This window comes from Oncorhynchus masou, chromosome 6 (genome assembly GCF_036934945.1).
Source record: "Oncorhynchus masou masou isolate Uvic2021 chromosome 6, UVic_Omas_1.1, whole genome shotgun sequence".
NCBI lineage: Eukaryota > Metazoa > Chordata > Actinopteri > Salmoniformes > Salmonidae > Oncorhynchus > Oncorhynchus masou.
Window position 1 is genome coordinate 16,689,365 of NC_088217.1, and position 17,847 is coordinate 16,707,211.

At 42.9% G+C, this 17,847-nt stretch overlaps 1 protein-coding gene across 4 annotated transcripts in view; it reads right to left on the reverse strand.

The window, feature by feature from the left end:
* The window catches only part of LOC135541423 (vitamin D3 receptor B-like), a 118,989-nt gene extending 101,360 nt beyond the window's left edge, over positions 1 to 17,629 (reverse strand). For 3 of the 4 annotated variants that reach the window (XM_064967663.1, XM_064967661.1, XM_064967664.1), the window contains exons 1-2: positions 17,028 to 17,628; positions 16,703 to 16,782 (exon numbers count right to left, since the gene is read on the reverse strand). In XM_064967663.1, coding sequence (XP_064823735.1) covers positions 16,703 to 16,766 — 64 coding nt within the window. In that variant the 5' untranslated portion in view covers positions 16,767 to 16,782; positions 17,028 to 17,628. Of the gene's footprint in view, positions 1 to 16,702; positions 16,783 to 17,027 lie in introns of all 4 variants that reach the window. The other variant, XM_064967660.1, reaches the window with a different exon arrangement.
* Between the last annotated feature and the right edge of the window lie 218 nt (positions 17,630 to 17,847).

Genomic DNA, 17,847 nt, shown 5'->3' on the forward strand with positions numbered 1-17,847 from the left:
CAGGGAAGGTGGAAAAATATTCCATTCTTCCTATGAGCAAGGCATTTAACCCCAGTGTTGTGAAGTACTTAAGTTAAAATACTTTAAAGTACTACTTAAGTAGTTTTTTGGGGTATGTGTACTTAACTTTACTATTTATATTTTTGACAACTTTTACTTCTACTTCACTATATTCAGAAAGAAAATCATGTACTTTCTATTTCATACATTTTCCCTGACACCCAAAAGTACTCATTGCATTTTGAATACTTAACAGGACAGGAACATTATAAATTTCACGCACTTATCAAGAGAACGTCCCTGTTCATCTCTACTGCCTCTGATCTGCTTTGTTTGTAAATTGTTGGGAGCTTGCCCCGGCTATCCGTCAATCTTTATTTTTTTATGTTTTTTTTAAATAAAAGTTGCCGTCTGGTTTGCTTAGAATAAGGAATTTTAAATGATTTCTACTTTTACTTTTGATATTTAAGTATAGTTTAAACCAAATACTTTTAGACTTTTACTCAAGTAGCATTTTAATGGGTGACTTTCACTTTTACTTGAGTCATTGTCTATTAAGGTATCTTTACTTTTACTCAAGTATGACCAGTGGGTACCTTTTCCACCACTATTTAACACCAAACATCAGCCTTTTCCACCACTATTTAACACCAAACAACAACTGCTCCTTGGGCACCGATGACGTGGACATAAATTAGGGCAGCACCTGGAAGACACATTTCAGTTGAATGCATTGTTGTGCAACTGACTAGGTATTCCCTTTCCCTTCCGTAAACCTGACCACAACGTTCCATTTGGAGTGGGTGGTAAAAGCAACATTGTGAACCATTGAACTCAGTTGAATACACCCCAGGCCCAGGTAGTCAATCTAGCAGCACCGACTAACTAGTCGACAGGAAAGAAGAGCTTGCGACAGAGTGACTCATCCTCTCCGCTTCTGATTTCTTCATTCAAATGACTGAAATAACATGCATGAGTCACAACCATAATGATGCATAATTATCTATGGCCGAGACTAAGGAATGGTATCCGGAAGCATATTAGGAACTGTATCCGGATCAGTTGGATGTTTTCAAAGATGATCTGTGCTGGTACTGAAAAACAGTGACAGAGAAGAAGTGCTGATCTAGGATCAGGTCCTCCCTGTCCCTATAGCCTAATTTAATGAATTATGTTCTAAAAGACTGATCCTAGATAAGCACTCTGCTGTGATACTTTGAGCTCTGGAGGACATGGGACTCACGGGACATCTGAACCGAGACCAGCACTTAAACGCTGTTCATTACCAGCAACTGGGACTGTGAGAACCAATAATTTATTACATTATGTAAGCCATATTACTATAGAGCCTAACTATCGTACTGAATTATTGAACAACACCAGGCAGTGGTGGTGTTTGTAGGCAAGAATTCTACTCTTGGAGGAAGTAAAGGGTTTGTTCATCCAGAAATGTGACATCTTTGATGTTTTCATACCTCAAGAAAAGGTCCAGGAAAGGATGCTTGTTGCACCATCAGTATTGTAGGTCCTGCAACATGCATGTCTCATTACAAAATGAATGAGGAAGTGTGACACCATCTAATTAGATGAAATTAGATGACATTAGATATAATTAGGCCAACCTTGATCATTTCCTTAGTTTCCATGTCTCCTAATACAAATAGCAGGATCATATAGGCCTACACAACAGATGGCAATAACAGGTTAAGCGTTCAGCTACACCTAGGACCACTTTTGTAAACATCTGACAAACTTTGACTAACGGATGAACTATCCCTTTAAAACTCATGCAATCCCTTTAAAATGGTCAATAGACTTTAGTCTAGGTGCTGTTTTTATGCTAAAACTGAAGAGTAGTATATCAAATACCTGAAGACATTCAATGAAAACGGCAGATGCACTCCCACAATTTCAACCAATTTAACACGGTCAATAAATCAGGGGTGCATGGTGGTTTGAATCTTGTACGGAGGTGTGTACATTTCCAAACATTGTTGCTGTTCCCTGTATCTTCTAGCCATTGGCACTGTTGCAAGCTCCTATTGCAAAGAGTAGAGCAGTATAGTTGTGGGCAAGCTCAAAACTGACCATGGCAGTGTTCCAACCCTCACAAAATACCTAATTTCCTTGTCTCTCTATTGTTACTGAGCATATAAAAGTGGACAGGTAAAGGGAAACTAGCCATTGGTTTCACCTATCCAGTCGTTCCAGGCTTGTGGTCAAGCAATAAAGGAGATAAGGAGGCAAGGAAGGGGCACTCTGAATGACCGTATCCTGGGATTTCTTTATTCTGTATCTGCTAAAAATATTTGTATCACTAATACAGTGCACAGGCTTTTAGTTTGGCAACCTTTTACACCCCTGCTGGCTTACCTCTAGAAGCCTTGAAACACATCACTTATTAGCCGTTTAGCGCATCAGCATTTCTCCTAAACCTTTACCATCATAGTAGACATTGAACGCTTATGACCAAACTGGCTAAAACTCTGTTGTTAGCTGATGGTAGCTATTGCTTACCCACATGCTAACCTGAGTGCTAACGTTACTAGCAGCAGTAATAGTAAAGCCAGGTATAATGGATAACACAAACATTGGCTACCATGATATCCTACAAGTTATATTGGCCAATGAAGATCAGGCAGTTCAACTAACATAAAGACATACCTTGAAATAAACAATTACATTAATCAGATTTGTATTTGACCATTCATTTCTGCAAAACGTGCAATGTTGATGGAGTTGTTGTAGCTTGCTAGCTTATTGCATGCTAGACCTGAGTGGGCCAGTTCATTTTGCATGGACCGGTGCACTTAGATAGCTGGCTATCTTTGATTGTTATCATCTACTAGCAAAATAACATGACAAAACTTTTTGGGTACTTTAGTACCTACTTATCCGATTCACTCCATCACCGAAGCCACCAGCAGGCTGTTTCTTTCTTCATGTCAAAGCCACAATGTATTGTTGGTACTGTATATGACTTTTTGGTAAATGTAATTCAAAATGTGAAAATAGACATATATAATTGACATTTTTGAGATGGAATATCATTTGTGAAATATATATTGTGCAGAAATATATCATGTGCAGGATGCAGAGAGGATTTTCTAAAAGTGATCATTTGCCCTAACTTAATGAGACGGGGAAGGGGGAGAAGGATGCAAACAGGAATTTCTAAAAGTGATCATTTGCCTTAACTGCTCACAGACAAGCAGGAAAGAGAAGGAATAAAAACTTCACGGCATCATGTCTCAAGAATGTCAGCAATGAGCTTACGGACCACATCCCGACACACAAAAGTCGGAGACGGAATCACATCCAGACCTATAACAAAGCTGGAAAAACGAGAGGGTGGAATGCTGGTGGAGTGAGAGAGAAGGGGGCCTTCTCCGAAACGACGGAGCCCAATGAGCGGCTGGCTCCCTATCACATCACATGACGCAATACCAAAAATGGCTCAGAAATGGCTCCCGACTGCCAAGAAATTCCGAAAAGGAACGAGAGAGAGCGAGAGACAGAGCAAGAGAAAACACAAGGCGATGTGTTTTACTGCATCTCTGGCTGGGTCACTACAAGTACAGAACAGACATAAAACAAATCAGGCCTGGAATGACCCTCGCCATGGAAAGAGAGAAGGATAGAGAGAGAGACAGAGAGCGCGTGAGAGAGAGAGAGAGAAATAAGCAACTTTACAAGGCGAAGAGATGTGGGGGAGGGGGAGAAACGTCGAGAAACATAGAGTCGGAAACAGAAGCAAACAGAGAGAAAATAAGAAAGGAATACATAAAAACAGGGATAGAAGTGTCAGAAAGAGGGATAGGGGATGCAGGAAAGAAACCCGAAAAAGACAGTGATCGACTGATGGGGGGAAAAGAGATAAACTGGAACAACAGAATAGGCCTGGATAGACACCAGTGATTCAGAAAACTTGAATGTCCTCAAATGTCCACAAATCATCTTGCAGCAGTCATAAAACATATAACATTGAAAAATGTAAAATAAATAGCAAAGGATATTTACAAAACAATAGGCAGGCTAAGTGCAATTTCACAGTACAAATGCTAAGGGGCGGCAGGGTAGCCTCGTGGTTAGAGCGTTGGACTAGTAACCGGAAGGTTGCAAGTTCAAATCCCAGAGCCGACAAGGTACAAATCTGTCGTTCTGCCCCTGAACAGGCAGTTAACCCACTGTTACTAGGCCGTCATTGAAAATAAGAATTTGTTCTTAACTGACTTGCCTGGTTAAAAAAAGTGCAATTAGTCCAACATTTGTTAAGGTGCAGATTTGCTTTTGGAATAAAAGAGAAACTGGCAGGGCACACTAGTCCAGTCCTGTCCTCTGATTTCACTCTCAATTCCCCTCTCTCCTTCATTTCCCTCTGTCATACAACCTTCATTGTCATATTTTGCCATTTTAAAAGCTAATTTCCTGCAATTCTACACATTATTCCAACGAACAAGAAGAAAATTTGCTGCTACAGCCATTGTTCAGGCCTATGGTCCACGCTCATGCTCCTCGCTCACCCAATTATTTACTACTATCTAGTGATAGTGATGCACAAGCTAGGCCTACTTGAAACATCGCCATCTACTGGCAGCATTTACCCGCCAGAAGATTTTATAAAATATAATAAAAAAATGCTAGAAAACCCTACTAGATTTCTGCACAACTAAACAGAATTGATTGTTTTTTATTTTATTTCGTTTTTGAAGATAAGCTATTTTCTTCATTATTTTATTTTAATAAACTGTTTTTCGCCCCCCAAAATTATTTACTATAATAACCTTGGTATCCACACACACACCCCACACCAGGCCCCACCGTGAAGTGAGAGAGGCAGGGGCGGCCTGCCCTTTTGCTGGGTCCCTTGCTGGACTCTGGAGAGGGGAAAGACGAAGAGGCAAGGAGAGGCCCGCTTGGACGCACACACACAGCCTCCCCCCGCACACACACACACAGCCCTGTCTCTCCAGAGTTCGGGAGTGATTAAGTGCTATCGCTCTCTCGTAAACACTCACAACACACACACTAGTACACACACACTCTGAACTAGCAAGGACAGGACCTGACAAACAACAGACACGTGGGTGACGTGGGTGTGTAAGCACTTAGCTCTGGTCCTAGTTACATAACCAAAACCCAAAAGTACATACCTTGGCAACGTGTACTATGCCTCAATCACCTGCAGGTAATGATGTTGTAACGCCTTCTTTGTATCATCATTATGGCCAGATACAAAAGCATTCTATTTCCACTAACTCATACTTACTCACTCATACTATTTACAATGTAACTAACTCATACTTACTCACTCATACTATTTACAATGTAACTAACTCATACTTACTCACTCATACTATTTACAATGTAACTAACTCATACTAACTCACTCATTCTAACTCATACAGGGACCAAACCAAGCCAGGTGGGTTTCTCCTTTTTCTCAACCCACTGGTGGGTCCTGCATGCGACGCGTTTCCAAGAAGTCACACTATTCTACATGACTAGCCCGGCTATACTTACACACAGTATGCTTTACCTGTGACGTGCTGAGTGTTCGAACCATCAATCACTAGACATTTCAACGTGTGCCCAACACTAATAGGTGGAACTTAACGCGTCATTACGTGCACTATATACAGCATATGGCAAACACCCACACAAAAGCCCAGCTTTCTGTGTCAAATAAAGGGTAGCTCTATAGGAGGCCTAAACTGTTACATATGGGAGAGGAGGAAGTAACCAGTTAGTGGTCATGGAGGAGGTGGGTTGGATCACTGTACTGCTGTCGCAGGGTGGACAGAAAGCTAATAGACTGTACAAACACGACTGCTCGACCCTCGTACACAACCTGCCATTGTTGTGGCTGTGAATGGCTGGAACGTGAGCCTGCATTACAATGCCCTCGGATACTGTTCTGGGTTCAGCTCTGGTTGTCCAGCTTTTTGGCCTACGACCCTATTTTGAAAATTCTTGCGACCCCAACCATGTGAAAAGTATTACACAATTAACATGTTTACTTTTTTTATTTGGGGCTAGGGCAGTCAATAGAAAAACATTCTAACAGTATTTCTGATTGTCTTCTCAACTCACCATCACATACTTTTAATGTGGGGCTACGACAGTCACTTACAAATGAGTCTGACATAATGTATCTTATCTCACCACCACTAATGAGATGGGTGTGCTGAGATGGGTGTGCTTGATGCATGTCACGTCGGAGCTTCTAAAAGTCAGGGGTCAACAGTGCGCACATCATCTCTGCAGTCACATCCAACCTGGTTCGATATTTGGTTTTAATGCAGACGAGAGCACTGATGGTGCTTTCAAAACAACTGAGAAAAATACGAGATCAAATCATGACATCAGTGGTCTTCAGGTCAGAAAGTCAGAAAGTCGGGGCTCCAGAAAGAATTCAGTTGGATGACCGTTCAAAAAATGATTTTTCCCAGTCTTAGCATGTTTTTTTTTCAGAGTTCCCAGTTGTCTTGAACGTGGCATTAATGCTCAGAGGGAGACGCCAGGGTATATTCCCTTTGAGTCAGGAACCAAAACTCCGTAGTGACACGCGAATGCGTTCGGTCACATGACAGCTCGACCAGCTGTTTGATTTCACTTGCCGGCATGTTCAATTGAGCCAGGATCACAGTCAAATGGATTGGGAAGTAGGTCCCAAAAGTAGGGTTGGGTGGTAACCAGACGTTCATATCCTCATACCATCCTTCTCTCACGCCGGGATTTACGGTATTACCAGCTTAGTACACAAGGGGCTCCAAAACCCCCCGCAAAAAAGTCCCATTGGCAGTCTACTGCAAGAATGCTAACAAATTGTGCACAAATAATGGGGAATTTCCATGGAGGCTGCTAGCTAAATACGTTAACGAGCATAAACGAAAATTAACAAATTGCAAAGACAGGCAATCCAGCTATACATTATAGGTAGATTATACATATATAGGTAGGAGCTACCAAATGTCATTTTTGGTGAGTGTGAATGAGATACATTGTGAAAATTAACAAAGTTTTGAGGCAAGCTTGTCTGACGGAAGAACAGTACTGGGTACACACTGTTTCTGTTTGGAGTCTGGGAGTCGCTAGGACAAAGGGCCTGCCTGCTCTGCTCCGAGAAGATAGGGGAGGAGCATATGGGCCCAGAACTGAGAGGAGAAAAAAACACAAGGAAATCAAGCTGCAGTGGCAGCTGTACAGGTTTTTGACCTCTCAAACACTGCAGAAAGCTAAAACAATATGATGCGCCGTGACCTTATTCATTCAGCAACTTACTTACAGTACCAGTCAAAAGTTTGGACACACCTGCTCATTCAAGGGTTTCTCTTTATTTTGACTATGAAACTATGAAATAACACATATGGAATCATGTAGTAACCAAAAAAGTGTTAAATGTGGTAGTCACCTGGAATGCTTTTCCGATTACCAGGTATGCCTTGTTAAAAGTTAATTTGTGGAATTTATTTCCCTCTTAATGTGTTTGAGCCAATCAGTTGTGTTGTGACAAGGTAGAAGGTGACAGAAGATAGCCCTATTTGGTAAAAGTCCATATTGTGGCAAGAACAGCTCAAAAATGCAAAGAGAAACGACAGTCCATCATTACTTTGTCAGTTTCTTCAAGTGCAGTCGCAAAAACCATCAAGTGCTATGATGAACCCGGATCTCATGAGGACCGCCACAGGAAAGGAAGACCCAAAGTTACCTCTGCTGCAGAGGATAAGTTCATTAGTTACCAGCCTCAGATATTGCAGCTCAAATAAATGCTTCACAGAGCTCAAGTAACAGACACATCTCAAAAGTAACTGTTCAGAGTTGTTCATACCCCGGTATTCGGTATATACAGTATAGCGCCTAAACCTAGTACAATGTTACCACTGTGCCAGCTCCCCCTAAATGCTTTCTAAGAAATGGCCTAAAGAAAAGCCCTGTCTGAAATGAAAACTACCCCCTACGCCTTTGGTGTTTCAGACCGGAAGGAACTGGATAGGTGTAAGATTAAGTATGCATTATGGTCGAAGCTCCCATAAGACCATTGCAAAAGACTAGAGGGAATCGCCACCATCACATTGCTGACTTAAGGCCTCAGCATGCTTCAATTCGGCTGGCGCCTAGCCGAGTTCCAAACGAGTGTGCTCGTATACACCTTTAAAAGACCTTCCCTTGACACATTATTAAAAAACTGCAATAGTACTGTTTGTCCATTTTGAGACGCCATAGCCACTTCCTCAAAACAGTCATAATTAATATAAGATAACTCAAGAAATCTGTCAATAATTTTGAAGTTTTTGCTGAGGAGATCTTAGTTTGGTATAGTATTTCTCAATGAAAAAAATTGCATGGAAATGACCTGTCTCCCATTGAATGAAAACAAAGTCTTTATTGAAAAATTCATACTATTGACCAGTCACAAACGAAGGGGCATAGACTTTGGCTAGCGACTTAGGCTTGCCTCAATAAAAAAAAAATTGTGTGCCTGAAGAGACAAAAAAATCCTTACCGAAGTCCATAATGAACAAAAACATCACAAACTTTCTACATTATAAATGCAAACTCTTCCGAACTATTTTGACTGCCACCGGATGCACTTATCCACTCAGTCAGATCTGAAAAAACTGAAGATGTGGGGGCAAGGGGAAGGGAATAGGCCAAGGAATTGGATTTATTCATCCTGCTTTCTTTTGATCATATCATGTTTATCCAAGATCTCCCATTCTCTAGGCTAGAGCTGCATGTACCATACATTGATTCTACAGGCCTCCAAACATGTCTGCTAGGTGACTTGACATCTCTATTTCCCTCATCATCATCTCTTGGGGCAGAGGAAATGTGATTGAGCGAGGTAGTGTTGTGGGGAGAAATTTGGCATCCCGACTAGGTTCAGATAATCTTATTACATGGTCTTAAACATAGCAACAAGGAACTGCACGTTCTAGCACGTTCTAGCAACAAGGAACTGAACGCATGTGGCTGTGTGCCACCAACTTAATTAGGGGCGTGCCGCTGTGTATCTTGTCAGTACGTTATCACTCGCTTATAAATGCTCTTGAGTGCATTATGAGGTGATAGTGATGGCAGAGAAGTAGGCATTGGTCGAAAAAGAAAGGAAATTCACAAGCAACACTATAACTACTCCATCCATGCTCTACCAAGGTTTTCCAGCACACAGCTTTGACCTGGTACAGTAGCTATGTTTGTCTATTGTACTTCAAACTATATGTAGGCAGGCTGCTTAGGATTCAAACTCTGGGTGTGCCAACATGGCCATACTCGTATTCGGAATCGTATCCGCAAGTTGACAGTTGATAGTCGGATCGGATGATACATAAGTGTTTTAATATGCCTAATTAGATGTTGGCAAAATAACTCACTGCACATTTTCACTGCAAAAAAACCTGTAGATTTGGGGCTGCGTGCAGAGGGGTGGGTCTGTGTTGCTTCAACTTGCAGCAGGCAGCCAAGTTTGCTATCACTCGGTCAGAATGTGCATCACTGGTTAAAATTTTCCCTACACTTGCCCCGCTTGTTAGATATTATGCACATTGATAGTTTAATAGCAAACGTCCTTGCCATGTGATTTATCATAGTAGCAGGCAGCAGCAATCTAAATTATCAGACCACATGGAGTGGATGGAGAAACAACTTCAATCGATCCAATCAAAGCAGCAGGATCAATGTACAGACCGCCCTTCTCTTTACACACAGGCAAACGAGCCAGTTAAGATATTTCGACCACGTAGAACCTCACACATGAATCTAATCCAATTTTATTTGTTACATACACATGGTTAGCAGATGTTAATGTGAGTGTAGTGAAATGCTTGTGCTTCTAGTTCCGACGATACAGTAATAACCAACGAGTAATCGAACCTAACAATTTCACAACAGCTACCTTATACACACAAGTGTAAAGGGATGACAAATATGTACATAAAGATATATGAATGAGTGATGGTACAGAACGGCATAGGCAAGCTGCAGTAGATGGTATAGAGTACAGTATATACATATGAGATGAGTAATGTAGGGTATGTAAACATTATATTAAGTGTCATTGTTTAAAGTGGAAAGTGATACATGTATTACATAAAGATGGCAAGATCCAGTAGGTGGTATAGAGTACAGTATATACATATGAGATGAGTTATGTAGGGTATGTAAACATTATAGTAAGTGGCATTGTATAAAGTGGCTAGTGATACATTTTTTACATGTATGGCAGCAGCCACTCAATGTTAGTGATGGTTGTTTAACAGTCTGATGGCCTTGAGATAGAGGCTGTTTTTCAGTCTCTCGGTCCCTGCTTTGATGCACCTGTACGGACCTCGCCTTCTGTATGATAGCGGGGTGAACAGGCAGTGGCTCGGGTGGTTGTTGTCCTTGATGATCTTTATGGCCTTCCTGTGACATCAGGTGGTGTAGGTGTCCTGGAGGGCAGGTAGTTTGCCCCCGGTGATGCGCTGTGCAGACCTCAATACCCTCTGGAGAGCCTTACGGTTGTGGGAGGAGCAGTTGCCGTACCAGGCGGTGATACAGCCCCACAGGATGCTCTCGATTGTGCATCTGTAAAAATTTGTGAGTGCTTTTGGTGACAAGCTGAATTTCTAAGCCTAATGAGGTTGAAGAGGTGCTGCTGCGCCTTCTTCACCACACTGTTTGTGTGGGTGGACCATTTCAGTTTGTCTGTGATGTGTACGTCGTGGAACTTAAAACTTTCTACCCTCTCCACTACTGTCCCGTCAATGTGGATAGGGGGGTGCTCCCTCTGCTGTTTCCTGAAGTCCACGATCATCTCCTTTGCTTTGTTGACGTTGAGTGTGAGGTTATTTTCCTGACACCACACTCCGAGGGCCCCCACCTCCTTCCTGTAGGCCGTCTCATCATTGTTGGTAATCAAGCCTACCACTGTAGTGTCGTCTGCAAACTTGATGATTGAGTTGGAGGCGTGCAAGGCCACTCAGTCGTGGGTGAACAGGGAGTACAGGAGAGGGCTCAGAACGTACCCTTGTGGGGCCCCAATGTTGAGGATTAGCGGGGTGGAGATGTTGTTACCTACCCTCACCATCTGGGGGTGGTCCGTCAGGAAGTCCAGTACCCAGTTGCACAGGACGGGGTCGAGACCCAGGGTCTCGAGCTTGATGATGAGTTTGGAGGGTACTATGTTGTTAAATGCTGAGCTGTAGTCAATGTCAGGTAGGGTGGTGATATGGTCCTTGACTAGTCTCTCAAAGCACTTCATGATGACGGAAGTGAGTGCTACGGGGCGGTAGTCATTTAGCTCAGCTACCTTAGATTTCTTGGGAACAGGAACAATGGTGGCCCTCTTGAAGCATGTGGGAACAGCAGACTGGGATAAGTATTGATTGAATATGTCCGTAAACACACCAGCCAGCTGGTCTGCGCATGCTCTGAGAACGCGGCTGGGGATGCCGTCTGGGCCTGCAGCCTTGCGAGGGTTAACACGTTTAAATGTTTTAATCACTTCGGCTGCAGTGAAGGAGAGTTCGCAGGTTTTGGTCGCGGGCCGTGTCAGTGGCACTGTATTGTCCTCAAAGCGAGTAAAGAAGTTGTTTAGTCTGTCTGGGAGCAAGACATCCTGGTCTGCGACGGGGCTGGTTTTCTTTTTGTAATCCGGGATGGACTGTAGTCCCTGCCACATAGCTCTTGTGTCTGAGCCGTTGAATTGCAACTCTACTTTGTCTCTAAACTGACGCTTAGCTTGTTTGACTGCCTTGCGGAGGGAATAGCTAAAATGTTTGTATTCGGTCATGTTTCCGGTCACCTTGCCCTGGTTAAAAGCAGTGGTCCGCGCTTTCAGTTTTGCGCAAATGCTGCCATCAATCCACGGTTTCTAGTTGGGGAATGTTTTAATAGTTGCTGTGGGTATGACATCGCCAATGCACAATCGTCAATGTTGTTGTTTGACGCAATGCGGAACATATACCAATCCAAGTGATCGAAGCAATCTTGAAGCGTGGAATCAGATTGGTCGGACCAACGTTGAACAGACCTGAGAGCGGGAGCTTCCTGTTTTAGTTTGTGTCTATAGGCTGGATGCAAATTCAGTACAGTATGGTTTAGAAACTCCGTGACTGACTGACATGAGAAAGATGCTTGCTGGCACCCGAATACAAACAATACTTACACCCTGACTAGACCAGCCACATTGCGTGTGCGATCATTGCAAAATAAATGTACACATTGTCACGAATATTACCGACGTTGGCTCCCCTTCTGGTTCAGGTGGTGCTCGGCGGTCGTCGTCGCCGGTCTACTAGCTGCCACCGATCCTTTGTTCTGTGTTCGTTTGGTTTTGTCTAATTGGTTTCACCTGTTCCTTGTTTAGTTGTTAGGGTGGGGTTATTTAAGTTTGTTTAGCCCGCTTCTGTTTGTGCGGGCTTGTTCTACTGTATTTGTGAGAGGTCCTGGTATTTTACCTAAGGGTACTATATGTTTTAATAGTTATGCCTGTGTTGGGTATATACTATTTTGATTTTGGACATTAAAGCGTGTTTTTCCCGCATCCTTTGCTCTTTGCACCTGACTCCACACACATTCACTTATTGTGCGTTACAGAAGCCCACATCATCAGAGATGGAGTCAGCAGGAGCAGCGACCACCCCTCTCCCCACGATGGAGGAGAGAGTCCTTCATCACACGTCCATCCTCCATCGCATCGGATCAGCGATGGATCAAATGATGGAGAGGATGGATCGTTGGGAGAGGAGTGGTCTCCCTACTACTCCACCTACCCTCCCACCAGCAACTCTACCATCTCCCCCAGCGGAATCCGGTCCCAGCGCTCTGCGCATTACGCCTCCGAGGGAGTACGATGGAGCAGCGGCGGGGTGCCAGGGATTCCTACTCCAACTAGACCTCTACCTGGCCACCGTTCGGCCGGCTCCCTCGGACGAGGAGAGCGTGAGTGTCCTCGTCTCTTGCCTTACGGGTAGAGCCCTGGAGTGGGCCAATGCTGTCTGGAACGGGCCCGACTCAGTGAGGGGCAACTACCCGGGTTTTCACCCGCCGTTTCCGGGCTGTGTTCGATCACCCTCCGGAGGGCCGAGCGGCGGGTGAGAGGTTGTTCCATCTCAGGCAGGGGACGAGGAGCGCACAGGACTTCGCGCTGGATTTCCGGACCTTGGCTGCTGGAGCAGGGTGGAACGACAGGGCCCTGATAGACCATTACAGGTGTAGCCTGAGAGAGGACGTCCGCAGGGAGCTGGCTTGTCGGGACACTACGCTTAGCCTGGATGAACTGATAGACTTGTCGATCCGGTTAGACCATCTGCTAGCTGCGTACACGATACGAGCTATTCTGGACTCAAGACGCCGGGTGAGGGGCCTACAGTACCTCGTTGACTGGGAGGGGTACGGTCCGGAGGAGAGGTGCTGATTCTGGATCCATCCATGTTGAGAGAGTTCCATCGCCTCCATCCGGATAGCCCTGCGCCTCGGTCCCCGGGTCGTCCCCGAGGCCGGCGTCGGCGCACTGCAGGAGCTGCGCGTCAGGGGGAGGGGGGGTACTGTCACGAATATTACCGACGTTGGCTCCCCTTCTGGTTCAGGTGGCGTTCGGCGGTCGTCGTCGCCGGTCTACTAGCTGCCACCGATCCTTTGTTCTGTGTTTGTTTGGTTTTGTCTAATTGGTTTCACCTGTTCCTTGTTTGGTTGTTAGGGTGGGGTTATTTAAGTTTGTTTAGCCCGCTTCTGTTTGTGCGGGCTTGTTCTACTGTATTTGTGAGAGGTGTAGTGTTTTGTTGGGTTTTTTCGCTGTCCTGGTAATTTACCTAAGGGTACTATTTGTTTTAATAGTTACGCCTGTGTTGGGTATATACTATTTTGATTTTGGACATTAAAGCGTGTTTTTCCCGCATCCTTTGCTCTCTGCGCCTGACTCCACACACATTCACTCATTGTGCGTTACACACATACAGTATATGTTATTCCATCATTTCATCCAAACTGCTCACAGGCATCTGCATAGCCAGGCGCTAAAATAAAACATTTATTATATTTGAGACGCTAGACGTGCTGCAAGTACTGCCTCTCCCATCTACTAAATTGGTTTTCAGGAGAATACTAACCCACGTGGGTGAGAGCTTATTCATAGAAAATTAACTAGAAACTAACTTAGTAGGTTTCCCCTTTAACTGTGGATTAATTGTCAGCGTAGAGACTCGAGGTCAAAATTATACAAAGATCCAACAACAAAAAGGCCCATTCATGACACACAGGTTAAGGTAAAATAACAACCCAATGTTCACCTCCCAGGACAAATTAGTTAGCAACAGCAAGCTAGCCAAATGTCCATGAATGTTTAATGTGTGTTTCAACCTGTCCCCAAATGAATATAGTTGGTTCACAGTTGCTTTTGCTATTTTAACCTACGTGTCATGAACGCGTCTGGTGGGGACTGACAAAATCAACATGCACATGATACCGCACGCGCAGGCCGGTTTGGTCAAGGTGTTACCCACCATACACATCATAGAGATCTATCTCTAGGGGGTAACATATAACTTTAGCCAGCAGTAGGCCTACCCCTACCCCATCATCAAGAAAACAAGGGGGTCACACTTTACATTACAGTGCTCTTAGGACTCGCTGTAATTACTAACAGTAAGTGTACACAGCGTACAGGGTAAATGCTATTGTCATGACTTATTGTTAAAATGTACTCGCACTGTAAGTAGGATTATGGTATGGGTTTGGGGTAGGACTAAGGTTTAGATTAGGTATGCTGTTGTAATACAGTAAAACAATGAGTAGGCCTGATGCTCTTTACTATACTGTACTTACAGAAATATTTACACAGGAATAAGAACGTGGTTATGTAAAGTGTTAATACATGAGGATATTCTAATCTGGTTGAAGAGGTTTATTGGTCTAAACCTTTTCAATCATCTAGGCCTGAGTAAAGATCTATCAGAGTCAACATGAGAGAAATAACATATCAAAATCACAGAGAGCTCAAGCACAAATACAGTACCCTGATATCGCTCCACTAATCTTAATAGCTCGGGGGAAATATCAAATTCACATTTTCGTTGGATTCATTAGTGCCAACGAAAGTGTGCTACCTACAATAACATGACCTGTTGGGTCAGTTGACTCAATTCCCTTCGAGAGAGGCAGTATTTTGAATTCTCGTCATTTCTAATAGTGAACACTTATACGGCATCACTCATCAACACTTTTGGCTACAAAGGCTGCATAGAAGGAAAACAAAGGACATTACCCACTTCTAAATGGAAACCGGAGCCCTGTTCAGTAGGAGCAAATGGGACAAAACGTTTTGAAACAGAAAAGGTGCTGCATGTGAACGTGTCCAATAAGAGCAATGATTTGTTTTCAGTTTGAAATCGTTTTCCGACCTTGTGTCCTACTGTGACTAAAGACACAACTGTGACAGGAAAAAAAAGAATGTGAGGTAAGGATACTTACACGTCATCTATTTCCAGGATAGTTTTAGGTATATGGTGATACATTTGACAAGAAAAACAAATATAAGCCCTTACTGATTTTATTTAAACATCAGTGGCAGTCAGTGCTGTTTAATATTTAGGAGGAAAACATTTTTGATTTATCAGCATGGCCTTATTTCTATTAAAGCTTATTGAATGACTGTCATTCATGTTTCATTCACCCAGCTCAATGTAGCATCAATAGGCTTAGTCTACTACATGATACTAAATTTTTCCCTATACCCATCATGAGGTTGCTACAACCTAGCCTACGAATGAAAGTTTATAAGGTAGAGACAAATTGGATTAATCAAAGTGACAGATAGTGACACATTCAATATTGCCTTGAACACTCTTGCCTGCATCTAGCTGATCTAGGATGTCCAAACAGTTGCAAACGAGAGTTTCTATTGGACAAATTCACGTAGGTTTACCAGTTTCATTCCATTTTGCAATTGTCATCTCAGTCTCCAGACTTGAACCCCATTGAAAACCTGCGGTTTGAATTGAAGAGGGCAGTCCATAAGGCAGACAAATGATATCAAGGATCTGGAAATATTCTGTATGGAGGAACGGTCTAAGACCCCTCCCAAAGTGTTCTCCAATTTCATAAAACATTTTAGAAAAAGGCTCAATGTTGTTATCCTCGCAAGCGGACGGTGGAAACAGGGGATCCAATCATTTTGACCCTTACCTTCTTAGTTTTTTTTTGTATAAATTGTTAAACAACACCTATTTTTCAGCACAATTGTATTAGTATAAAATAATAGAATTGTTTTTTATTTTGGACCATACAATACAGCTCAGTATTTGTATTATTTATTTGATACAGTATTTTTTGATCATCTCCATCGAGGGACTCAATAATTCTGGACCCCAGTGGATTTGATTTAACCTACGCATTGAACCCATCAAGAACATGGTAGACGTTAAATCAGAGGAAAAAGTTGCCAGTGTGAGACACGGGAGGCCCATTTTGAAGGTCTAGTAACAGAAGCCTAAAATGTAACTCATGTTATGTCAAATAGTAGTAGTCTGGCATATTTGGGGCAAGGGTGTCTGCAATATACTCCAGCTTTAAATGTGCTTATCTAGCTACATTTTTTCAAAGCTATGACAGATAATACATATTTTTGGAATCTGGAGCTGAGCTTAATTGCAAGAATGGATAGATGTATTGCATGAATGTATATGAATGCATGGATTTAAATCAGATCAAAGTACCTTACCTGAGATTTTGGCATGCCGTTGTTTGTAGATGGAGGATAAAGACTTGACAACTCTCTTAACCATTTATATATCTCTAATCCTGAAAAAGTAGAAATTGGCTTAATCAATTCAGACTTTGTTTCAGACAGTTTGGTTGCTTGAATAATACAATTTGTATCTCTGTAAAGAAAATGTAAGAGAATAATTTGAGCAACATGCGTGCAATGGTTGGATTGTAAAGATTATTTTGGTACACTGACATCCTTTAACACTGCGTTCATTTTGAGCTCCAACAGCAGAATAGTTGTAGCTTTAACATTCCTTCTCTGCATGCGAGTTTCATACCTGTGTACAACTTTTCCCAAGACCAAGTTGCCCTTAGTCCGTTTTTCGTCGTCAATATCTACAGAAAAAAAATCCTCTCCATGTTGAATTGCAGTAAATATGTTCGATGCTGTGTAATAACTGCGTATTACAAAGACCCGTACGTGATCGACTCGAAATGTCAAAACTATCACGCCCAAACGAAGGCTCTAAATGCTGGCTCTAGAGCTGATACTGATCGTTAGCGTGTAGGGCTGGTTAACCCTAATTGCGCAATCAGTTTTAGGCGATGTATCAATTGTAGTCAGACAGAACGCGACTGCTATGAACGAAAACGCCTAGTAATAATGGTTACGGTATTTACCTTTTTGTCATGCTCTACAAACGGCGAATTCTATAGAATAACTGTGAAATCCACTGTCTTGCCAGACCCTAAATAAATGGCCATTACTTTTTGTTATGCCCCGCCCCTGGACGTCCACAGTATATAATATGTTCCGTAAACCTCTCCAATAGCCAATCAAAGGTGCAATCTGCGTTAATCCCGTGTTTTGGTTGGTGGCATTTTACACCAACCCTGCCATGCTTGGTCGAGCCAAATGCTCGTAACGTGTGCGAGCTAGTCCCCTTCCCCCAAACACAGGGGTGTGTCATGACGTCAGAGGTAACGAAGAGGTAAACAACTTTGACCGCGTGAGCTTTAAAGCAACATTGTTTCACCGCAAGCACTGATCTGCTACAGCGCTACCTACTATAACGTTGTAACAATATGATAATATATGCACTGAACAGGAAACGATATGATAATCTGCCACAAATATATGCTATGCACTACTCTTTG